The sequence below is a fragment of the Andrena cerasifolii genome, chromosome 2 (assembly GCF_050908995.1).
Source record: "Andrena cerasifolii isolate SP2316 chromosome 2, iyAndCera1_principal, whole genome shotgun sequence".
Classification (NCBI taxonomy): Eukaryota; Metazoa; Arthropoda; class Insecta; order Hymenoptera; family Andrenidae; genus Andrena; species Andrena cerasifolii.
The window spans coordinates 19,872,000-19,897,248 of NC_135119.1; the positions used below are offsets into that span (position 1 = coordinate 19,872,000).

Genomic DNA, 25,249 nt, shown 5'->3' on the forward strand with positions numbered 1-25,249 from the left:
ATTGACTTATGAAGAATATTCCTGTGTGCTGTTCCATTATGATCCATCATAAGCTTTTCGATACGCCAAAGTACTATTCTTTTTATTCTGAGTATTGTTCCCAAAAATCTAAATACGATATAAACATAATACACTAAAAATTCGGAAAATAAAATTTTGTACTGTTTAAGAAGTTCCAGCATTCTATGTTGCAAACTTTTTCGTAAGTGCATCAGCGCACTTGCAAAATTTTCGTATTGCAGTTTTCTTTAAATAGAACCATATGACTTTTACTACGTAAATAGATTCCTCTATTTTTATTAAACAGTTTAATATGTTAGCCTATGGTTGGTTTTAAACTTCAGTTCGAGCAACGTTGCTAGAACCAGTTTATGTAGTCGTGCCATAGATAATGTTTTATCTACAGCAGTAAATGCATTAATTGTGACAATAAACGGACGCGATGAGATTAGAAAATGGTTTCAAATACATAAACTGCCACAACATACCTATGCTAGACTAAAACGTTGCGTTTTGTACTCTTTTGTATCCAGTTATTGTGGACAACATGAAAGTTTTCCCGTCCTGTCTACGTACCCGACGTTCTACAAAAGTGAGAATAGACTTTACTTCTACGCTACCTTTGGAGTTGTCGTAGTTGATACTCCGACAATTGGATTCTGAATCCCTTCTGCGCGCAGCAGCCGTGTCGCGACAGTGAATCAAAGTTTGCTAGTCCGACTGTTGCTTAAAGAGAACGGCGAAACGGTATGAACTCTAGAAGATGATGGCGATGAAAGGTGTAGATCAGAATTACGTTTCTGTTGAATTGGGGACAACAGTTGCGGGGTAAGTTGCTTTCAAAGAAATGAAGATTAGGACGAGAAAGTTCCTTGACTAATACACGAATTTCTTCGAGACGAACAGTTAATACGACGTACATAATGAGATTTCATGGGTGCATCCAGATTGTAGTACGTATGTATGGATTGTACGATGTTTGAGACTATAGTGCGTCAAGAAGGGTGGAGAGTTTTTGCTCTAATTTTAATAGAGTTGATAACAACATGGAGACAAAAGTCTGATATTGTGGAGTAGTTGGCGGTAGTTGTGTGCAACTTATATAATCTATATCAGGCTGCCCCATTTGTACAATTTACGGGTACCAGGTAACACTTTAGCAAATAAAAATAGTAATGAAGTATAGATACCATGGAAGTATATCTACATACTCTATGTGCACCGAGTTCACTTGATTCTCGCGAACCAACCACACTTACGCTGTGTGAGTTGATTCGGCAAGAATCAAGTGACCTCGATGTACCATATACCTGCTACATATTTATATACATTACATATGTATAGGAATATATACGTGCTCGAACGTGATTGGCCGAATCATCGATGCGGAACGCGCAGTCAACCATGACCAGGGGTATATATACCCCCGATTTTTCAGGAGCTAGTCATTCCTGTCCTTGAATCAAGGGTGACAACATGGAGTTCTTCAGATCTTTCCTTCGCGTTATTGGATTACTGGAGCCTACCAAGGTGGATGTCATTTCTGAACTTCCACTAGAGGTATCCCAGTTAATTCTACGCAAGTTGGATCCTGAGTCTTTGTTGTGTGCAGCGCAAGTGTCACGAAAGTGGCTGGATGTTTGCAGATCTGACCAGTGTCTGAGGCGATCTGCAAGAAGCTACAATGGGGACATCGAGAGGCAGAAGAGAGAAGAGTTCCTGGGAGCAGACTCTCCAAAAGAGGCCAGGACTACGGAGCCACAGAGGGTGCGTGAGGTGAGCAGGGTGCGTGAGGTAAGAAGGATTCGTAGACCTAGGGTGCTACCAAGGAACGCAGCACCTGTTAAGTTCGAAGCAGCGGTGGTTTTTGGGCGAGCTCAACCCCCTCGAAACCTGCTACAACGGAGTGGGGTAAGATCATCTGTAGGTGTCAGAAGTACTAGATGTATTAGGGTGTAATTTAATAAATTTTTGTATGACCAACTTGCTACTGCAGGTTTTATAGCTCCTATTAATTTTATCTAGATGATAAGTATTATTATAAAAGTTCTTTTGTTAAGCAAACTATGTTGTCTTGTAAAGGATGTAAGTGTAGGTGTGATCCACTTGAGTCTTAAGGAAGCTAGAAAATAATTACGTAATTTAGATAATAATAACTGTAGTATCTCAGACAGATCAGAGAAGTCCTCCTGGGTGGAGGACCATCTGAGAAAACGAGAATTGTGATACCAAGGATGCACCACGCGCTATTATAAAGGTACCCGTTGTTTTCTGCGAGAATGAAACCCCAACCGAAATTTTCGCAATGGACTGAGGTAAGATCTTCTTTAAGTGTAAGGAGTAGATGTAAGGAGCGTTAGGATATATTGGAATAAATTCTATATTGACTAGCTTGTCTTATGCAAGTGCTTCGACATAATTTTCCAATGCTATACTGTTTTAAAATAATAATTGCGTTGGTATTGGGAGCAGAAAATAGAGAATACATATTATGAACAATTCATTTATGTTTGTGTAACAGTATTTATTCAGAATTATCTTACAACTTCAAAGCTTTTTTGAAGTCGTTCTGAATTAACCTGTGATACTAGTAATATAGTTTATTGTTTATTCGTGTTTACTAATACAGATTGATAGTATATCTTACGCAGTGTGTCGGGCGTATTTGGATAAACTATAATATTTCGTAGGTAGTTGATGATACAAAATTACAAAAAGGTGCAAGTGGATATTTAAATAATCAAACATTACTTTTTTAAATAAACACATCCTATTCAGAGATTACCTGTTTATTATATCTCGCAAGTAAGGGCATCGACAGATAAATCAACGTAGACATAACAATTTAATGTCGATCAAAATGTTCGAAGCACTAACTGCCATTGTATAGCTGATAAACGAACGTCATTCTTCTCTTGAAAAACGACGTTTGTACAGTCGTTACGGGCTCGGTAATATTTCCAATCTCGAGATAAGTTTTATTTTTTGCGAACGGTTGCCACAGAGACAGCTCACCCAGATCATTTGATCGAGGAACGCTGTAAATTATATAAATTAATTCCATTTTATATATTCGAAAGAATACATTTGTTGCGGAATTGAAGAATTAAATTTCGGATAGGTATTCAAAGATGTATAAGAAGTTTAAAAGTATTGAAATTATTTTCTGATAATCGAGAGTGTTATCGTTAAAAGCGTTTTATTATTGGTGAATTCAATATTCGTACCCTTTAATGGCGAAAGTCGTCCATAAATCCACCATGACGTTACTTATTTTGCGATCAGATGTAGATTGTTGCACGTTGAAAGGCAATTGCAAACTTGCAGCGGTTTCGGGGAATAGATAGATTAAGTCATCACCGTGCATAATACCCACGTCTTTATTATTCCTTGTCGCTTGTGACGTCCGACTCAATGATCCACGATAGTTGAACAAGTAGGTATAGAACGGCTGTTTACTTCTCTCCGCCAAACCGTGTACGTACTGCACGGAAGGGTAGAAGAAGATAAGGTCTGTAACGAGATTTGTATATCCTCGTATAACCTGCAGGAATAAAGAGCATACACTCATTTTAGATGGAGCTGTTAGTGTTATCGTTGTGAATGATTTACATGAATTAAGACTATGAGCGCAATAGTGGCGTAAACCCAAAACGTTTGTTTTGAGCTTTCGGCTAATGAAGTTATTAAGGTTCTAAAGTTGCTGCTTTATTTTGTATTTTTACAAGTATATCCTAGCTATTGTTTTTAACATTTGTGTGCATAATGGGGTAATGATTTACTTCATCTGAAATGCTTCCAGTGCCTTTTACTACATTAGAAAAATCGTGCAGTATAAAGAAACACTAGCGGTTTTTATACAATAACAGAGATGTCAAGGCTATTTGTTTTTTTAGCGAACACCACACTTTTTCATCGTTTCTGTGATAACTGGTATTTACAGAATTTCAGAGGAAAGAATACCCAATTGTGTTACTCTATAATTCAGTTACCTTGTCTTTATCATTTGGCATTTCCGTCCCCCAGTAAAAGTTCTTGATTTCTATTGCCAATTCAGTCACGTTTCTCCCTTTGAATAAACCAGTATATTCCAAGTATTGTGTTAATATAAATTCAGTAGATGATGCGGCTATATTGTACAATATTTGATTAGTGTAAAGAACTGAAAAAATGCATAAAAATGAAAATATTAAAAAAAATAATGTGCGAACATTTACTTTTCTGTTTTCTAAGCAAAACTTCGAACAGTAAAATTAATAACTAAAGGATTAAGTACATTGCATTCTTCTCACAATACTCTTTGATTTCACATACACAAATCACACACAGTTGGCACACGCTTCAGCCATAAAAAATCTCCAGATGTATCTGTCACACACTACTGACGGATTCGACAGTCTAGTATAAATATTATTTTCCCATCCATACCACTGAATCTTTCAAGAAATCCTCCCATTTTTATGCTAGGAACACTTCGAGTGGCGTCGAATTTGTTTTCACGCCGAGGTATTCGCGTCCTGTGGTAATATTGTCATCAAAGGAAGGGAAAAATTATCCAAGACTCCCCGAATGTTTACATTAAATACTTTCAAATCATACTTCGTCAATTTTCAACCCTTACCTTCTGACCCCACAAACCCATCATCCCGACAATTTCCAGTTATGAACGAGCTGTTCTTCAGTTTATTCTGCTGTAGAAGATTTATAGGAGAGTCCGTTATAAATGCTGTCTTAGAGTATGGTTCAATAGTGGGTCCCCACAACGACTGTAAAAATTGCTCTATAACCGTAAAAACTGATTCTGTCCGTGCTAATTGCGAGGCTGGAAGCTTTCGTAAGCACGCGACTAGCGAGTACGAGTTGTAAGTCGTGCAGTTGTACATTTCCCCAACTTTTTTAGCTTTTTCGTAGTACGATGAATTGGAATGGAAGCCCCATTCATAGGTGGCGAGTCCACTCTGCAGGATGTAACGATTGAATAAATCTGGAATGATTAATCATTTTGATATAAGTTCACCTGTTTCGGGCAAAACACTTTTGGACTAATTTTGTATTCTCTGCCCCTGTGCATGAGTTTGTAAGTTCTATTAGATATTATGCAAAAACGCTGTTAGTTACCAAAGACAGTGCTTCAGAAATCATAAATTCTGAAATCCCAGAAGCCCCTCTCAGCTTTTGATATTTTCAATAAACTTTCGCACTACTCAAATGACAATGAAAACCACGAAAACAGCAAATATAGTCTTTTAGGCCGCGAACAATTTGGAAACTGTGTTTCAGAAGGGCGGACATATAAAAAATTTCACTCTCTACTCTTAATTTACTGAAGGTAACAAAATAACGAGCTACATAATTTTAATTCTCTCACATATATGGCAAATTTCGTTAAAACTGCTGTCATATACATACTTCGCGAATACTCCTCGTTACTGAAGAATAATATCTTCCAATTAAGCCCGTGGTACGTAATAGCTTTTTCAGACACGTATTTTCTCATTACTGGTTAAACTGATTCTCAAAAAAATATTTGATTTTTTCTAATTTATCATAATGTACAGTGCGGTATCCTCCAACGAACAGTTTTTCTCATTAAATAAAAATACTTACAACGAACGCGGAGAAATACAACCGGCCATGCACGTGTGTGCAATGTATAAAATTTAAATATAATAAATTAAATTTGTAATACGTATATTTGCACGTTCTTATTTTACATATTTCGTATTACGAATGTACATAATATGCACTATTCTTAAGTACGTATACATATATGACTGTATATGCATCCTATAACGAACGAGTGCAATAATTAACAAGGTTGTAAAACGAATCAATTATTTATAGGATACCCCACTGTAGATTGTGTTCTACAGTATGTATCAATAAATCCCAGACTTCGAATTTAATAATATATTCTGAATAAATTATTTAGTCCGGATACTTCTGATACATACTATAGAAAGGAACGAAAAAGCTGTACATACGTTTGGATAGTTCCGAAAGTGCGTGCAGGTGAGTGCAGACGCTACCTGCGCTTTGACCAAATAACGTTACGTCGTTTGGATTGCCGCCAAACGCGCGGATGTTCCGTTTCACCCATTTTAGAACTAATACTTGGTCTTTTAATCCGAAATTTCCAGACGCAGCCATGGTGCCGGTACTGAGGAACCCGAAAATTCCTAACCGATAGTTGCACGTAACAAGTACGATATCCTTGTCGAGCAAGTAGTTTGGACCATAATCGGTTCTATTTCCATTTCCATTTTGGAATGCACCGCCATGTATGAATACCATAACAGGCAACAAGGCGTTTCTCTTCCGCTTGTAAAGGAACAGAACGTTGTTTCATCCAGGAATTATTTTAATTATGGGAAGATTTAATTAGTGGTGCGATTTGCGAATAATAAACGATTGCTTGCGATAAGATTGAAGATAAGTAAGAATTACGAGATTCTTAAGTGTGAGCATACATAGATAGAGTGGTAAGATAAGATTGTAATGTTCAAATTGAATTTAAAATGTTTGTTCTATGAACCTAAGGTTTTAAAGTTAATATATGTAAGGTGTATGCTAAAACAAAGTAAAATATTTATTGGAAAGATTTGTAGCTCACCATCTTGGCCTAAATAAGTTGCATACGAATCATAAAATCAATCAAATGAATTCGAGAGCAGTGCAATAAATATTTTCAGTACTGTAGATTGTATAAAGTACAAGGAAATGTAAGACATCAATAGGAAATGAATGTAAATCTCGTTTATAATAATTATACATGGAATTTTCATGCATTAAAATTCTTCAAAGCATTCTGCACTACAATGAATCTCAGCTATTGTTTAGGTCATGAATATTAACAAATATTGCACATATACTCTTTTTAATCGATTGTGTAAATGAAAAGAGTGGCAACTTGAAACGAAACTGTGCACATTAAAACGGTTTATGTTTATTTAATGTTAGTACTGTTGTTGTAAATAATAATTCGTATGATGCAGATTAAGAAATACCAAGTTGTGACAAGAATGGGTTGTAGTAAATCATAGTTTTTACCGTTGGAGTGTATGTGTTTAGGAACAAGCAGTCTTCACTCCCTGTTACATTATCTCCAGAAAGTTGCGTGCACTCTTCACCTTCCGTTTGCGCGTCTAGTATTCCACCCCATGGTCGTTTTGGTACTGGATTTCTAAACCTTGGACCAAACAGTGCATAGATTCACAATTTTTTCTATCACTTCTGCCATTATTAAAAATTAAAAAAGAAATCTCAATGGTGTCAATGTGTACAATATAAAGAGTAGGTCAAACCATAATATATGTTATATCACCTTATATAAGATAAACTTCCTGCCGCAAGAAATTATAAACAAAAAGTCTTTGGAGTTTCGTCCAAAGTCAATGTTTCTTTAAACATAAATTGCGATAACTTGAGTAAATATTAAGGGATCGTTATGAGACTTGAAATATAAAACTCAGGAAACTCTAGCGAAGTCGTAAAATGTATGCAAAAAAACCCTTATGTTAAAAAATGTAATAATATTTAATTAAAAAGTAATACTGGATATAACCCATGTTTTTCAACGTTCGCCGTTAAAAAGTATCGAGGCAATTTTGAGGTACATATAACTTGCAGCGACAAAGTTTTTCCTTATTATACAAGGAAGATTTTCACACTGATTAATAAATAATTGTAGAAGATATGGCGATATATATAAATCCCGCGCGGCAACAACAGTCAAGCGAGTGCTAAGATTGCTAAGCAGCGCAATACGCGGCTGTTGACAGTTGGTGGAGTTTTCTAAAGTTATGTTTTAAGTCTCATAACGATCCGTTAATATTTACTCAAGTTATCGTAATTTATGTTTAAAGAAATAATGACTTTGGACGATGAAAAATTATTGCTTTATAATTTATAGCTTGAATAGTAATGATTAGATAAACAAACTGTAAATAGAAAAAATGTGTGTTGTGACGAGTTTTACAACAGTATATTTTTTAAAATACATTTTAACAACATATAATTTTCCAATCTTTTTTAGCGTTTGGACAATAATTTTTCCCATTTTCGAGAGTCAGTCCCCTTATTCCATCCGACATTTCCATTTTAATTTAATAGTATTAACAAAAAACTATAAAATCGTGACGTCCTCCCAGAAAATACTTCGCGACCCAGCGGTTCAGAATTCCTGGTATAAAAAATGTGTAATATTACATGAGTACTGAAGGTAAAACGTCTGGGAAATTATTCTGTGGATTCTGAATTGCCAGCAACGCTTGATTTGACTACAGGCATAGTCAGAATGGAACAAAGAATAAGAGATGCGTTGAATTCGAAACCTGAATGATCCAGTCGGTGGTTCTGCATAAGGTATCCCAAGGTATGCAAAAATTTCTCTCCCATTCCTTGATTCCAAAACGATGCCCCTGACAGATCCCACATCAGTTTGTAACACTGGGTCAGCTAGAATGCACGAAATATCTGTGGCCAGTAATGCGAACAGAAAAACAGCGACCATAGCTGGCGAAGCTACTGAGGGCACTACTGGCTTTAACAACTGGCGTGCGATTTTTTATACAAGCTGATAACACGGCTTCACATTCAAAGTGCTTCATCGGTGCATTTTATCCGCTCTACTTACTTATATTCTTGAAAAATATAACGCAAATTGTCAGACATTGCAACATTGCTACAATTTATACAAACCAAGTGATATGAGCCATGGCCGAGTAAATTATCTTGCAATTGTTGTGGAACGCTAAGGATACTGTAGATACTGGTGGAAGGTCGCAGACTTGCGGGTAAAATGGTACTCGACTGCGGAAAAATTGTACAAATTCTTAGGCATCATAGTAGGAACTATAAAAATTTAAAGTATTTATTTTCTTTCTATAACCAAGTATAAATCATTTGTTGAAAAATTTACTTAGAAGAATATTCCTGTAGCTGTTCCATTATGATCCATAATAAGCTTGCCCACACGCCAAAGTACTATTCCTCTAATTCTGAGTATTATTCCCAAAAATCTAAATACAATATAGAAATAATACACTAAAAAATCGTAAATGAAAATTTTGCACAAGTTCTAGCATTCTGTGTTGCCAGAATTCGCTGATTGCACTTTTCTTTAAATAGAACCATACGACCTTTACTACATAAATGGATTCTTCGAAATACTATTAAACAGCGTAATATGTTTGTCTATGGTTATTTTTAAACTTTACATAAAACAACGATACTAGAATCACTTTATACAGTCGCGCAATAGATAATGTTTTATTGACTACAGTAAATTCACAAATTACACCGTCCAACAACCATTTTGAAATGTAACATTCGATAGCCATTTCTTATAGATTTTTGTGCGTTGAAAACGAATCCGCAAACCGTTTGACGCCATCACCCTCAGTTTTCCAGAAATTTTGTTTTGAAAAAAATGCAAATTTTCAACTTTGAACATCTTTTGATTTCTAATAGTATTCGTTTGCTAGTTCCGTCAAATTAGTCTATGATCTCACGCGAATACAATGATATAAGTTATTATTGAATTAAGATCATTTAAATATGTTTAAACAACGATGGAAGGGAAATGGACAGCTGAAATGTACCAATTATGACAGATATCTTTTTATATATTTAAAAAAATACGGGTATAGGAGAAAATCTGACCACTCTACGCGATGCGGCAGACATTTGTCCGTCGAAGAACATCAACAAAAGTGATAAAACTTTCTTTTGTTTTCAATACAGAAGCGAAAGAGTTTGGCAAAACGTGCGACGCGGACAGTGGTACTCACGCGTGTCACGCGATTCTGTAACGCTGGGCGACAGTGGACGTGCCCTCCGCCAATTTTATATATATATAAAGTACGTTACATATGTATATGAATATATAACATACGTACTCGAACGTGATTGGCCGAATCATCGATGCGGAACGCGCAGTCAACCATGACCAGGGGTATATATACCCCCGATTTTTCAGGAGCTAGTCATTCCTGTCCTTGAATCAAGGGTGACAACATGGAGTTCTTCAGATCTTTCCTTCGCGTTATTGGATTACTGGAGCCTACCAAGGTGGATGTCATTTCTGAACTTCCACTAGAGGTGTCCCAGTTAATTCTGCGCAAGTTGGATCCTGAGTCTTTGTTGTGTGCAGCGCAAGTGTCACGAAAGTGGCTGGATGTTTGCAGATCTGACAAGTGTCTGAGGCGATCTGCAAGAAGCTACAATGGAGGCATCGAGAGGCAGATGAGAGAAGAGTTCCTGGGAGCAGACTCTCCAAAAGAGGCCAGGACTACGGAGCCACAGAGGGTACGTGAGGTGAGCAGGGTGCGTGAGGTAAGAAGGATTCGTAAACCTAGGGTGCTACCAAGGAACCCACCACCTGTTAAGTTCGAGGCAGCGGTGGTTTTTGGGAGAGCTCAACCCCCTCGAAACCTGCTACAACGGAGTGTGGTAAGATCTTCTGTAGGTGTCAGAAGTACTAGATGTATTAGGGTTTAGTTTAATATACATGTATTTAGATAATATATAGAACTTCTGTAGGTGATAGAAATACTAGATATATTAGGGTTTAGTTTAATAAATTTATTTATCACTATTTGTATCTGTTATTAATTTTATCTAGGCGGCAAGTATAATAAAATAGAGTTTCCTTTGCTAAGCAAACTATGCTGCCTTGTAAAGGATGTAAGTGTAGATTTGATCCACTTGAGTCTTAAGAAAGCTGGGAAATAGTTACGTAATTTATGTAATAATATAATATACATTTATTATACATTATACGTTCTTAGGCTTTAATACAATAAACATTTACAGCCGATATTATACAGCTCGATGTTATTAAGAATGTGCTTTCCTCATATCGTGGTCAACTCCCAACTTCATCGTTTGACAAGATCTTAGATCGTATGATTCCTCATTAGCACCCCAAGTCATATTGCGGTGTGTTCTGGTACCAAAATTGGATTCTCTCGCTACGAGACAGATCTTTCGATTTCACTGATGTATTAGATCCATCTCCGATCTGAAGATATTTTTTGGATGTGCATGGTTCCCATTTGTCGTCCTTCGATGTTTCAGATGAATATGGTTTGCTAAACATAGAATACATTAATTAGTCACACTTTCAATGAGAGAACTTGTAATCCCACTTTTTTGCAAGTCATAAGAAATATATATATAAAGTCCAACGAATGCCTCCGTTAAAAGCCAACCTAATCAACTCCATAAAATATAATATAGGGCAATTTGATAAAGTACGCACTAATTCTGTGCTGAAGTACTAAAATTGAGATACATATTCGCAGAAAGTGGAGTTGATCAGTTTGGGTTCAGGGAGGCTGAAAATGTAGTTCTCCTTCGTACCCAGTAGCTGAGAATGTGGCCCATGACTCAATTATGAAATTAACTATTATATAGTCCTTTTCAGTACGCTGAATGTTGTACTGTGGACCAATGACTTTCGAGGTCAACGGGAATATGTAAAATAGCTCGTCTCCGTGCGCCGCATCTTCTTTTCCATATTTACCACCTATACGTAACGCTTCGCTCAAAGCACCTCGATAATCAAAGTTGTAGTTGTACACTGGTTTCATCTTATTGTCAGGCTGCTGCACGTATTCTAGAAGCTGCCATTCTGGATACATGTACATAAAGTCTGTCATGAAGAGCATGTAATCATAGATAACCTGAAATTTGAAAGAAGTAGCAATTTTTAAACTGGTTGTGATGGTTGAGTAACAACTTGATGTAAGGTTGTATTTAACTACTGCGTACTTTGAGAACTATTTATATTCAAATCGAAATTATAATTTTTTAATTACTGTATATAGAACAAATGAATTCTACATTTTGCATATGATACTTACGAGGTCTTTGTCTTCCGGTAATTTTTCACCAAGGTAAAAGTTCTTCACTTTGATGGCCAGGGCTGTCACGTTCTCTTCTTTCAGTGGCAGATAATTCTGTAGCAGTTCTTTGATCACATCCACGGGTTTCTCCACACATAGATTGTAGAAATTCTCGTCCTCCTTCATTTCTGGAAATTCGAGTGTTAGCTTAATTTACGATACGGAAGGATTACAATCGCTTCACCGAGATGTGCCAAGTTCTCATTTAAATTTAACAAAATTTATCACATAGAAAGTTTGGATAAAAATATTTTACCAAGTAAGCGAAATTCATTTATTAACTACGCTTTCTGCATGAAAATCTGCTCTCTTGAAAATTAATTAGTAGATGCTTCAACTCCATATTCTAATACCCCCCCCCCCAGGCACGCCACAATTTAAATTAAAGTTACATGTTGATTTAGTTATATGCATCGTACCCATGATAAAATTCGTAATCTGTAGAATTAAACCAATTACTGGTTTCCAAATTCCTCTCTATTACTTCCTGTACCAAATTCCTGTATTTAAGAACTGAAACGTTCAGCAGAAGTACCTCTGGTCGATCGGCAATAGAGCAAGTATTAACTAACGAATTTTTGTTTCTTACTGATTGCAAACCTTGTCCCCTCGTCCTTCACGTTTCCAGTTATCATTGGACAATTCTTCATCTTCCTCTCCCTTATTACGGTCGCTGGGCTGTCCGGTAAGATGGAATCGTCGCCTTTGGAGTCCTGCGATGGCCTCCATTCGATCGACGCTGCTCTTTCTACTTCACTGAAAACGGACGATGATTGTTCGACTAATTTCCGAGCATCTACCTTTCGAAGACAATCGATCATCTTATGGGAATCGTCGGTGGGGCAGTTTAAGTGAGCCCCGAGTGACTTTGCTTTGTCGTAGTAAGATTTGTCGTCGGTGAACGCGTGTGGACAGAGGCCATTGCCACTCTGAGTGATGACTTGTTTAAACAAATCTGTAACAGTCAATGTATCATAGATTCTCCAATGTTATCCACCTTTGATAGTTACCGATTTTATTGCCTCCTGTACATTAGGATATAAATAAAAAATATAGGAAAACTTGTTTTGATTTAGACCTTCGTTCTCAAGATAGACGACTGTAAGATTAATGTAAAAATAAATATAGCACAGCTGCGAGAAAATAGGAAAATGTATATACGTTTGGACTTCTCTGAAAGTGTGTGCAAATGAGCGCAGTCAGCACCAGCGCCGTGGCCAAACAGAGTCACTTCTTTAGGATCTCCACCAAAGGCGTGAATGTTTTGCTGGACCCATTCAAGCGCCCGCCTCTGATCCTTCAAGCCGTAATTTCCATTCGCCGCTGAGTCGCCAGTACTGAGGAATCCAAGGGATCCTAGTCGGTAGTTCAATGTGACGAGCACGACGTCCATGTCAAGCATGAATCCTGGCCCTGTTAAAACTTCGCTGGCATTTGACACTAGGAATGCCCCCGTGTGTAGATAAACCAAGACGGGCATCAGTTCTTTCGGCTTGGTCTGCAGCAAACAGGATCGTATAAACAATGATTTACATAACAGTGTAATACTTTGCGACTATAATCGTGCGTGTGCCATGCGTTTGATATCACATGAGCTGTAGAGCAGACACTGAGTACGAAAACTCTAATATTTAGGAAATCTAGAAATAATTTTTTTATATTTACGTCTGGGGTGTACACGTTCAGGTAAAGACAGTCCTCGCTACCCTTTACATGCCCACCATGATTCTGTAAACATTCGTTGCCATCTTTATCTGCCTCGAGACTATGCCCCCAGGGCCTCTTCGGAGTCGGACTTTTGAATCTGCGAAAGGTAGAGAATACTGTATTGAAGATATCTTTTGGGCGCTAGCTCCTTTGAGTGCCTTTTCCACAGATGCTGAACGTGAAAAATAGGGGTGTATATAAAGCAGAACGTAATTCAATTTTCTATGTGATATAGTTCACTGAGAGTAAGATTGTACATATTATTCATTTGTGAAGTATTTACTCCCGAGTGAATCGAATGAGGATGATAGTGACCATCTTTTCAAATTACTCGGATAGTGTTGCACGGGAATAAGTAAGGGTGACAGTCGCTGAAGTCGTTAATTGTTCTGCTTCATCGAAGAATACAGAAAAGGAATAGTATAAGCACGTTTTCGAAGAGAAAGAATAACATTTCCTTCAATTTTCAGTGTAAGGGATAACTTACAAAAAAGAATTTCAAACAAGTGCGAACACAAACCTGAGTTCACCAACCGGCGGTTCTGCGTAAGGTACTCCTTTGAACGCTACAAACTCGCGACCCTTCCTTGACGTCATTTTCACACCACTCACTTTACCTTCGTGTGTTTCTACACACTTGGCAATACAGCTTTCGAAGCACGCTGCTGCCAGAACTAGAAGAATGAGGTACTTCATCGTGGACTTCTGGTGCTACGAATAATACGACAGTAGCTGGTCCGTTCCTTTGAACTGTTAAAGGTACTTTTGATCTACTTGCGTGTCACTTATATACTGAAAAGCTCACGGCAAAACAGAGCTGTTTAGCTTTCACGTGATAAAAACGGGATATCTCGTCATTTGAAGGGGTTTAAAAAATGGAAATTATATGTTACTGCGATGATAAAGTGTGATAATTATGCTTCTTCTCATGTATATTTCTACTTCCGTCACTTTCCTTTTTCTTGCCTCTTGGGTAATGGCCATTGAATAATGCAGTGTACGGAACACTAGAGTTACGTGAAAGAACGTTACAAAGAATTATTATTTCCCGTTGTCGGATTTGGTATTAATGCGAAGGTTTTTTCAGAAGGTTTTTTAACAGGATTTGGTATCAAGACGAAAGTAGACACATTAATTACTCCAATATGAAAAAAGAATTACCACGTTTTCAATTTAGAAGCTCTCTTAAGAAGTTTCTCTTTGTTTGCTTCCAAGCGGAAAATATTTCAAAATCGATACGTGGATGAAATATGCGTACGTACACAGCATTACCTACTTAAATTAAGAGGAGTCCCCTTTTCTTTAATCAATTAAATAATTTATTCCCTGGCTTCTCAGAAGAGCAGTGTAGTAGTAGTAGTAGTAGTGATAGGATGTGAAATACTCTGTAGTTACTGATAGTGAAACTTTCTTAAGATTTATGGCACACTTTCATTATCTCATGATAACATAAGTGCCAAGTGAAATTGAAACGGAAACGTTTAGCGTACACCGTATCGGAAGAATTAGCATTAAAAAAAAAACAGAGTACTACTACGTTCACTACTTGTCATAAACTATCTTTCAGTCTATCAATTATGTGCATCGTCCCTCGGACAAAACCCAACACAATTTCCTTTTAATATCAAACACTGACTTAAAAGTACGCGACGTTGCCCGGGTAGAACTTTGATTCTCACACAGCGACAAGGGGGTGAAATAAGCGGGAAGGGTGGAATGACCAGATTTCATGATAGCCCAGATGTTCCGCAGCAAAAGGTCCAGATCGTTAAAAAAAAACGGGATAAAAAGTATCCTATATGTTGTTTCTGGTCCTAGACTACGTGTATACGGAATTTCAGAAAGATCAATTGCGTAGTTGCGACGTGATTGAGTAACAATATGGTGACAAAAATCATGAGAAACTTAGATAAAACACTGCCTCTTAATATTACTCTAGACATAACGAAATTAGTAAAATTTACTTGGAATACATATTTAAGAATATCACTGCCGCACTAAAGGTTTATTACATAATAATTGTATGTGAGGAGATTTATGTACTACAAATAATTAATATATAAACAATGAATGAAATACAATAATACTATGTACCGAAGTACGTATATACGTGAATATGTAGGTACAGGTATACTGATATATATTTTTATATACTTGTCCTCGAATGTGATTGGTCGAATCATCGATGCGGAACGCGCAGTCAACCATGTCCAGGGGTATATATACCCCCGATTTTTCGGGAGCTAGTCATTCCTGTCCTTGAATCAAGGGTGACAACATGGAGTTCTTCAGATCTTTCCTTCGCGTTATTGGATTACTGGAGCCTACCAAGGTGGATGTCATTTCTGAACTTCCACTAGAGGTATCCCAGTTAATTCTACGCAAGTTGGATCCTGAGTCTTTGTTGTGTGCAGCGCAAGTGTCACGAAAGTGGCTGGATGTTTGCAGATCTGACCAGCGCCTAAGGCGATCTGCAAGAAGCTACAATGGAGACATCGAGAGGCAGATGAGGGAAGACTTCCTGGGAGCAGACTCTCCAAAAGAGGCCAGGACTACGGAGCCACAGAGGGTGCGTGAGGTAATCAGGGTGCGTCAGGTAAGGAGGGTGCGTAATCCAACGGTGCTACCAGGAAATGTACCACTTGTGAGGTTTGAAGCAGCTGTTACTTTTGGAAGAGTTCAACCCCCTCGAATTCTTCCGAAACGGTCTAAGGTAAAACCCCCTACAGGTGTAAGAACTAGTAGATGTATTAGAGTGTAATTTAATAAATTTTATTTTGACATACTTGCGCTTGCAAGCGTATTTAAATTAATATTTGTAGTATATAAGTAGTTAATTTCGGTAAATATAATAGTTGAATATAAAGTAGTATTTACGTAATTCTTAGAAGTGTTCGCGCTTCTGCGACATATTTATTTTTAAGTGTAGCTAATGTTGGACCTACAGGGTGTACCCCATACAAATGTATGCCTTTTTCAGGATCAGTTCTCACTAAACTAGTAAGAACAGTTTATATATGCATATGTCAGATAATTCTTAGTTTTGCGGTTATATAAGCATTTCTATATTCCGTAAAACTCCGGCCCGAAATGTCCCTTAATGGGCAACGGGCGTGTTCCTCCGTTGGCTTATATACCTTGTATATTTTCATTCGTATCCTTCCCTTATCGCCTTTAAAAAAACAAAGGCGAAATGCCAATCGATATATCAATCCGCGGAAACACAGATGAGCTTCGTTAAATGTCATTTTAATAGGCGTTTCGAACTCATGTTTTACGAAATATAAAAATCCTATGACTGCAAAAACTGATCATTATTGAACAAACGCGTATACCAACTTTTTTACTATTTTGGAGAGTAGAACCAACCCTGAACAAATTTTGCACTTATTTATAAACGTATATTACAACATATTTCAACAACAAAAATTACCGTAATTCAAACTAATGATCAAGAATTTAAATAAAATGTTGTTAATGGTTGCTTTCGACACATATTGTTAGCACCTTTGCAAAACGACTACCGTCATTCCGTGTCACTTCCAAGAAAAGTTCCTCATTTCCATAATTGCCCCTTCTTCCTATTTACATTTCATATTTCATATTTCCTATTGCATTACAAACTACTTTTGCCCTCTATTGCTTTTGGACTGCACTTTGTGGTTATTATTCCTGTCAACAACAAACGTACCATTACCTCCTCGCAGGCCACCACTGTAAATCCCGTTCTGTGACTAAATTTATGAAACTATTATGCTAATATACTTTTACGAAACGACATATCCATCGATAATACATTCCTATCGTTGTTTCAATCAAAATTACCGACACGACCCTATCTTTTCTGCAATTGATACTACACCCCCTGATAACATCACTTGGCTTGGTTCTACACCACCAACATGGAAGATGATCGATCGTAAGGGGTTGGCGCAGGCGCTGCAAAGCCGAGCATACACCGCGCCCCTGCTTAGAGACGAGAATACTGGCAAATTTGACCAAAACAAACCAGTGAGCATGGACACAAAGTAGCTTCCAGGAAGCTGTTAACTATTTCCCCTCTGCACCAGCCATCGATAGTGATCTAGTCAACATGAGCCCTGGTCTTGGACACGATCCCCTTCCTTCGTACAATATCACTGCATTAGGTAAATGCCACTCTACATCTTTTCTCAAGCAACTTCTGCATGTCCTGTTTGCATAATTTTGTTAAGGGTGTTGTTACCTCCAGGCAATACTGCGCTGTGCCTGTGGCAACAACCGCAGCACATACTGTTCCAGTTGGCGAACTTCTGCTTCGCATTATCCTATTCAGCGCCTTCCTCCAGAAAAGGAATACTGTTTATGCATTCCGTCCTGATAATTGGTAAGTTCCTTTGTTTCTAATATCATTCTAGAATGTTGTTTATGAGAGTTAATTTTTGTGATAGATCTAGTCTCAGATGTTTGGCAATGTTGTATATGTATCAATATACGACATTTCACATGGTGCAGAAACCAATAAAAAATATGAAGCCCTTTGGCTTCTATTTTGATTGGTCGATTAATGAAACCTTTATTTAAGGGATGTTTAATGATTACGGTAGTGGTGACGTTGCCCTTTCTTAATTTTCATTCCCACATATAGATGTATCGAATGAATTATTAAAATTATCATTGGTATGAAACTATTTTTGGGTCCAAAAAGTTTGTCGCAATTGTATTGTTGTTGATCCTTACGTGGTTAGCATATTCCCAGAATTTTCGAAGATTAATGTTTTAAGTAGCATTTTATGATATTAATCTGTCCTTTCAAGGCTTTATGTTGTTGTCTGGCTGGGCATGGCACGTTATATGTGCCCCTGATATATTCTCTTGGAACTTCAGTTTTTTATTGTTGAACATTGGACAGCTGGTTTACATCGTGTACCAAATGAGACCTGTTAGGTTTGATCCAGAATTGGAGGAAGCATATCACACCCTTTTCTACCCCTTCAAAGTAAGCGTTCCAAAACATTCTACTCGATTGTATGAAAAATTTATATATTTATGCACATAATCAAATCTATAAATTTATATATTAAAATTTTTTAGTGGTTCTTGCAATTTGAAACTACGAAAAATTAAGATGGTTGATGAAACAAAAATTACACAGAACGCTCCCTTCTGGTGCACTGTTTCATGAACTGGAGCACATTCGTTTTTTGCTATAATTCTATAAAACGATATTGAAGAGAGAATTTATTTTCTTTATCCATTAGGTATCCAGACTACAATTTAAAAGACTGATGTCCCCAGAATTCGCGTCCATAATGTCGCTGCACGCTGGGGAGGCGTACGCCATGCAAAACTTAACTCGGACCGACAGATTGGGCCTGTTGCTCAGCGGCAAAGTAAACGTTCTCAGTGACTCGAATTTCTTGCATCCCATACTGCCTTGCGAGTTCTTGGACTCGCCAGAATTTGAAAGTTCCAGGGCATCTGTCGACGACAAGTTTAAGGTGAAAATATGATTCCTATTTCTTCGGAAGGTTTTCTTCACAATTTTAATTTCGACGTATTTCATTTAACTAATCCATTGACGTGTTCTATTAAACTCCTTGATGAAAAACTATTTTCAATTATGTAATTTGTAATTCAAATTGGTTGCAGGTATCGATTGTTGCTGCGAGCTCGTGCAGATACTTATTTTGGCAAAGATCTGCACTCGAGTACCTTCTTGTAAAGGAGACATACCTGGCTACAGTTTTGACAACATTGGTTGCGAGGGACATAGCCACAAAATTGTACGCTATGAACAATAAGGTAGCAGAATTTTTTGAACCTGTAGAATTTCGTCTATAATAACACTTTGAGCGGCAGAAGGTTTTGAGAAATTCCCCTTTAAGTTAGTCAGGCATTTTTTAGCAAAACATGCCAGAACCGTGCGCAGGATGTAAATCCCTCAACGTGAAAACACGCCGAAGCTATTCAAATTAATAATGTATCTTCAACTTCGTCACGCCTTTATCGGCAGTAGCTTACACTGTTTAATATTTATTAAAGCCTTGTTATTTTTAGTTGTTTTCAACTTCAACTACCAGTATAACACCTACAACTTTGAAGATAGAAAGAAATGTTTGAAACCAAAGTTGTTTGGTTCTGGGGGGAGCGCACATTGCGTGGTGAGCAAATTTTTTTCTCGGGGGAGGTGCTTAGGAGATTTGAGGGTAATTTTTATTTCTTTAAATGGAACCATGTATTATCGAACAGCTACGATTGCAGCCCTTCTCAAGGCAATTTCAAAGGTCACAGGCATAACAACGAGTGGAAAATGAAAATTCATTTTTTATGCATCTGAAACAGAATATTTTCGGCTTTATTAACGGAGTCAAACTGAATTCGCCCTGTATCTCAAGGCATGAAGGCATAGATAAATAATCGATAACATAATGGTTTACGTAAATATACTTCGCATTTGAGAAAAATATTTTTCATCAAAACCACTTTTTGCCATGCAAATAATAGTAGGGTTTAAGCTGGCAGATCCATCACTCAGCAGTTATTATACAACACAATTTTATTGACTACCTCCAACATGTTTAGCGAAATTTTATTAAAATTTTGCTTTATCCTGACGTTTGGTTAGATTGTTACAGATAAAGGGTCCCATCTAGACATAAGACTTCCTACTATCAGCGCAGGGTTAAGCATAAGCGGGGAGTACAGGAGTCCAAGGGCGTCTAGGCAAGCTCTCATTCGCAGAAAAGAGTCCTCCTTGTCTTCTGATAATGGTACTCGCCACATTTACATCCTAATATACCAATTAGTATTTAAAACTTAATGACATTTTATATTTCTTTTAAATTAACACTATACACTGCATTTAATTATTTTGCCATTCAGAGCATTCTCTAAAAATACAATTTCCATCCAATTAGATTATTCGTTTCTTCATATGTGTACACTTCTACCCAAAGTATGGAATCATTTGCCGATTTTCATTAAAATCACATTCAATATCCTCCTCATTTGAAGTTATATTAATATACTGTCAGTGTCCACAGCAATGTCCTTTATTCCAATAAATTTTAGTAGCCACTTATATTCATTTATTCAACCATAAAATACCTATTTACCTTAATACACATAGTGCTTCTAAATTTCTGTGCAACAGTGCACGTCTATTCTTTACTTCTGCATTAGGAATGGACCGTCCGTTTGTGAACGATTTAATCTCCGTGCAACCTGTTCCAGGGGTGGCCAGTTTAAAAGATCGTCCAGTGAACAACCTCTCGAAAAAGGGGGCGCCGAACATGGAGCCCCTCCCTGAAATGCCCTCCTGCGACGACCTGGCCTCCAGCGGCGTGGAGAGCTGGCTGGATTCGTCTAGCAAGTACCACAGCTGCGAAATCGTAGACGAGGAATAGCAGGAGGCCTCGCTGACGCCGGACACCTTCTACGAAGGAGACAGCGACTAATGTCGGCGTTTACAATATGCGAGAGCATATTAAAGAAGACTGCACGTTTCCCGATCGGACGGTAGAAAGCAGTTTGCCCGATAAGAGGGAACTCCGCCTTTTAACAATTACGCGAAGGTGTTATGTAAAATGTACACGTCGTCGCGCGTCGGCGATAACTGGCCTGTGTTTGCTGCACGGTGAAAGAGGGATTCCCCGTCGCTTATCGTATCGATACGTGTCTCGATTACAGTGTCTCGGAAGGAACGTTCAAACGATGTCCTTAAATGGCGAAACTATAAATAGGACGATGTCAAGGTCGCTCTAAAAAATGTGAATGGTAGTAGGATGACTGGTATTTTAGTTTAGATGAAAGTGTGCGATGAGGGTTGCTCCTCGGTGGCCTGGGCAGTTAGTTGACTCTGCTCGGCGAGGCGGGGGGAACCACAGCTTTTGGTGCACGCTTTGTTAGGTGGATAGAATTGTACAGATAGAACGCTTTTATAAAAAGTGTGTTGATACTCCGTCGATTGTTACTCGTAATACTATTTGCAATGTTACGTGATATCATTTAGGGCGTAAGGTGTTCACGCTATAACAGTTCTTCAGGTATTGGTTTATTTGGGCATTGGAGAAATTGGAATGTTTTGGTAGGCCCAATGTTTTGAAGCAGTCTGGCAGCAGGAAGTGATCAATGTATGGGGGATGTTTTAGTCTTCAAATGTGGTGCAAAGGATTATCTTATTATTGGAAGTCGATCGTCTTACTATTAAGGGGGGATTGCGCCTCGTTGGGCCGAAAAATTGGTAATTCTTTGTGAATTTTTTGTACAAAGACGGTTCAACAAATTAATTTGAGGTTTGACAGGCTTGAAATAAGTTAAATATATATGCTTTACTATTATATATGGGGTGACAACTGACTTCAGAATGAGTTGAATAATTTTAAATCTTATTAGGAGTCGATAATTGGAAGTTTAATTATTTATTCGAGGATGTTACGTTTAGATGTAATCTCCAATGTGTTTCCAGTATACCCAGCTGAGTGTACTTTAAAAATGGCTGTTATCCCAAAGATCGAAACGTGTGGCATTCCATTTAGCAAGAGAAATCGGTTCTTGACAAAATTCATACGAATAATTCTGCTAAACTTTCCAAATTCTGAAAACAGTCACTTTAAGTGAATCAACCTGTACATTATAAGTTAGTCTGTGTTTCCAAGAAACGAATTAAGAAATATTTAAGCTACTTATGACAGTTGCACTTGTCGTTTGTACTTATTACTTGATCACTAAGCTTCTTCTGCTACGTCAATTAACAACTGTCATTATTGTGTGTTACTTAGGCCGGGTACAGACGTCTGTGAACTTCACGAACGTTCAACACATGCATTCTCATTCTGCCTCGACTTGCCTCGTTCGCATTCGTCCATCAAGTCTGTACCCGGCCTAATAAGTTGATAGAACTATAGTTGACATATCTTGCTCGCAGATAAGTGACTCTTTGTAAGTAGGAAGATTTTTTAATGACAAAAAATTTTAAATAAACAGAAATGTTTCCTTTTCCGAAACAAACGCGTTAGAGTAGAATGCACTTGTAAGTAAGAACGAAAAATGTTGTCTCTGAAAAGTGAGTGTCGTCTAAAAAGTATTGTACATAGCACGTAGTTCGATACAACGTAAGAAACTGTCAGTAGCATAAAAAATGCACATAGAGCGAAATAAGGAGAGTGAATCAGTCATGGGTCAGACGCGCAGTCCAAAGAATCTCATTTCAGCATCTATCAACTCCAAGAATCGCTCGAAGAACAGAACGTATCGAAAACTCTGGAGCAGTGTTCAAAGACTATCCTATAAATCGTTTTCAATCAGTCTTTCCCAAAACTCAGCGCACACAAGACTCGACACAATAATGATTGCGCTTTAATCCGACGTTACCTCGACGTATGCTCTCATGTAGGATAGAAAATTACTATAGTTTCGAAGGCAGTATTATTCGACAAGGAAATGAAAATGACACCTGGAGTAAGCAGCAAGTAATTTCTGAACAGAATACTTGAACTAACTAGTTTTCTAGAACATACCCGATGTGTCGCTAAGAAGTGGCCAGAAAGTGCTCTTGAAGCAAATACAGTTCCAAGCGTTAATTGCGCGAAGGTGCTTATCAAGTAACGAGGTATCTAGAGGACAACAACATCGTTATTGTGTAATTAAGGATATTCATATAATATGCGTATTATATTATGCGGCAAAGAATGTCCGCCTCTACACTATTTCGATAAAGATTGTTTACAAGAACCTAGGTATGTGCATATTATGTTTCATAACGTTTTCTACTTTAGGTAACTTTTAAAAGCATTGTACGCTGTGGGCATTTTTTATGTTGTTAGTATTTCATAGAGAACTTAATGTATAATTACGTGTACTATACACATAGTTGATATAAGTTATTGCATAAGAAGTTTTAATTAAGATAAACAATGATCGAAATATCAGGATAAATCCAAGCACAAACGGCTTCGTATTTTACCACGCGCATTTGTAAGATACGTTTTATTTTTTCTTAAATATTATACAGTTGTTTATATTAGACAGCTTTTGGGGGACGTTTTATGAATTTCCCTGACGAGTAGTTTATTATTTATCGATAATTGAAAACAGTGGAATTGCTAATATTCGAGGATATATTTTTAATGGATATTTTAAACACATTGTAATAACGTTTTGTAAGAATGTATTTTTAAATTCTGCGTAGAAGGAGATGCTTGCCATGCAAGATTCTTAAATTTTTCTTAAATCTTTTTTCAAATTAGACTGTGAAATGATTGCTGTAGGTGCTATTCGTTATGCCATTTATTTGGAACAGATGTTATTGTAGAACGCTAGTTTATTGTTTACAGTTTTCATCTTAGAAAGTATTTCACCGCAGGAACTATATGTAAATACATTGTTAATTTTGCACTGTAGCGTCATCGATGGCTATATGAAAGTTCGATCGAACAGATTCGAGATATATAATTCGTAGCGTTGAAATACGTGTTTTGTACAGATTTTAAGTACCGTTTTCTTGTTAATAAACAATGCAATGTTCAAAACACGAGTTTACACAAAATCTTGTTACAAGTTATTTGTCCAAACATCATCGATTCACTGTCTGCTACTTCGAAACATGTGATATCAACCTTGTCGAAGTTAACAGTTGATACTCACACATTTTTCTACTGAAGTGAAAATTTCATATGCTTCTGACTTCGCGTTACTGAGCCATCGGAACATCCTTTAAATGAATGGTTAATATTGAAAACTCCTATCAATTATATCTATCTACTCATCATGTATTCTACAGAATAATGGAGTATACGTCACCTGAATCATTAATTTATATTTTTAGAGTGGTAAGTTGTAGTAAATTCTTGTTTTGTACGGATGATAATATGCTTAAACATACCTGCTTCTGACAAGTTATTTTAAAACTCCACGTCGCACGATTGCAAATCGATTATTCCCAGAAATATCCTTAACCCAGTAGATGCTGATAATTTGAACGCTCAGTCGACGTTACGTGCGGAACTCTCTTAGCTGTATCTCTTAACCATAGTCGATGAACGCCCAAGGGCGTTCTCAGGAAGTGCACAGTACAAAGGGTGAAAGACACCCGAGAACAGAGTAAAACATACTCTTTCAAAAATAGATTGAAAAGTCTGCAGACTTTTGCAAAGGTTACTAGAAAAATGTATGATGTTTTTCGTAGTGTAGTATTACACACTTAGAATATTCACTGTAATTGAAATAACAAAAAGGCTCCCAGGGTGGTTATTAAAGTGTTTTTCTCGTTGCAATTGTTGCCTGAAAGACAGTTCTATGTAATGAAGGCTTAAATACTCGTTATGGGTTCGTGGCATGCGTCCAATGAGTTTTTGAGACATTTGCTTTGGATGATAACCAACTAATTTCGTTAATGGCCCATCAAATTATGCCAGGAACATTGCAACTTGAGCAACTATAAAATGACCCGCTGCTCCTATCCTCCTTGCCTAACACTCTCGTATTATTTCCACGCGTCTCGTCGAACAAACCCCTTTTATAACCCCTAATACCATTCCTTTGGTATGAAGAAATAAGCTAGAGCTACATCTACATGTACGAAATGGAAGAACAAAATTCACAGAAAGAATTAAGTGAAAAAAATCAACATTGCTTCGAAAATGGAACGGAAA

At 37.3% G+C, this 25,249-nt stretch overlaps 3 protein-coding genes across 3 annotated transcripts; 2 read left to right on the forward strand and 1 right to left on the reverse strand.

The window, feature by feature from the left end:
* Nucleotides 1–1,134: 1,134 nt before the first annotated feature.
* Nucleotides 1,135–16,525, forward strand: LOC143378801 (uncharacterized). The gene is made up of 2 exons (XM_076830780.1): nucleotides 1,135–1,776; nucleotides 16,213–16,525. The coding sequence occupies exons 1-2, from the start codon at nucleotides 1,477–1,479 to the stop codon at nucleotides 16,375–16,377; spliced, it is 465 nt and encodes a 154-aa protein (XP_076686895.1). The 5' UTR covers nucleotides 1,135–1,476; the 3' UTR covers nucleotides 16,378–16,525.
* LOC143366404 (uncharacterized) lies at nucleotides 2,845–14,383 on the reverse strand. The gene is made up of 15 exons (XM_076807473.1): nucleotides 14,137–14,383; nucleotides 13,575–13,713; nucleotides 13,071–13,407; nucleotides 12,499–12,864; nucleotides 11,868–12,037; nucleotides 11,365–11,687; nucleotides 10,922–11,093; nucleotides 8,636–8,811; nucleotides 8,334–8,564; nucleotides 7,051–7,189; nucleotides 5,985–6,321; nucleotides 4,622–4,984; nucleotides 3,993–4,162; nucleotides 3,228–3,544; nucleotides 2,845–3,038 (listed from the first exon to the last, which is right to left on the reverse strand). The coding sequence occupies exons 1-15, from the start codon at nucleotides 14,310–14,312 to the stop codon at nucleotides 2,873–2,875; spliced, it is 3,582 nt and encodes a 1,193-aa protein (XP_076663588.1). The 5' UTR covers nucleotides 14,313–14,383; the 3' UTR covers nucleotides 2,845–2,872.
* Nucleotides 16,526–17,042: 517 nt separating the features above from the next.
* LOC143378797 (popeye domain-containing protein 3) lies at nucleotides 17,043–24,132 on the forward strand. The gene is made up of 7 exons (XM_076830772.1): nucleotides 17,043–17,764; nucleotides 17,848–17,982; nucleotides 18,413–18,594; nucleotides 18,857–19,096; nucleotides 19,248–19,400; nucleotides 20,224–20,368; nucleotides 20,832–24,132. Exons 1-7 carry the CDS (start codon nucleotides 17,710–17,712, stop codon nucleotides 21,002–21,004), a joined length of 1,083 nt encoding a protein of 360 aa, XP_076686887.1. The 5' UTR covers nucleotides 17,043–17,709; the 3' UTR covers nucleotides 21,005–24,132.
* The last annotated feature ends 1,117 nt before the right edge of the window (nucleotides 24,133–25,249 follow it).

What these genes read in the sequence shown, in the direction of transcription:
- LOC143378801 (XM_076830780.1), top strand. Translation starts at nt 1,477, where the DNA reads ATGGAGTTCTTCAGATCTTTCCTTCGCGTTATTGGATTACTGGAGCCT. An exon ending in AGCCACAGAGGGTGCGTGAG is followed by an intron (nt 1,777 to 16,212) that starts GTGAGCAGGGTG and finishes AGGGTGCGTCAG; the next exon opens with GTAAGGAGGGTGCGTAATCC.
- LOC143366404 (XM_076807473.1), bottom strand. Translation starts at nt 14,312, where the DNA reads ATGAAGTACCTCATTCTTCTAGTTCTGGCAGCAGCGTGCTTCGAAAGC. An exon ending in GCCACATTCTCAGCTACTGG is followed by an intron (nt 11,094 to 11,364) that starts GTACGAAGGAGA and finishes TTCTATGTTTAG; the next exon opens with CAAACCATATTCATCTGAAA. An exon ending in ACGACTTTCGCCATTAAAGG is followed by an intron (nt 3,039 to 3,227) that starts GTACGAATATTG and finishes TATAATTTACAG; the next exon opens with CGTTCCTCGATCAAATGATC.
- LOC143378797 (XM_076830772.1), top strand. Translation starts at nt 17,710, where the DNA reads ATGAGCCCTGGTCTTGGACACGATCCCCTTCCTTCGTACAATATCACT. An exon ending in CCCTTTTCTACCCCTTCAAA is followed by an intron (nt 18,595 to 18,856) that starts GTAAGCGTTCCA and finishes TTTATCCATTAG; the next exon opens with GTATCCAGACTACAATTTAA. An exon ending in TGTACGCTATGAACAATAAG is followed by an intron (nt 19,401 to 20,223) that starts GTAGCAGAATTT and finishes ACGTTTGGTTAG; the next exon opens with ATTGTTACAGATAAAGGGTC.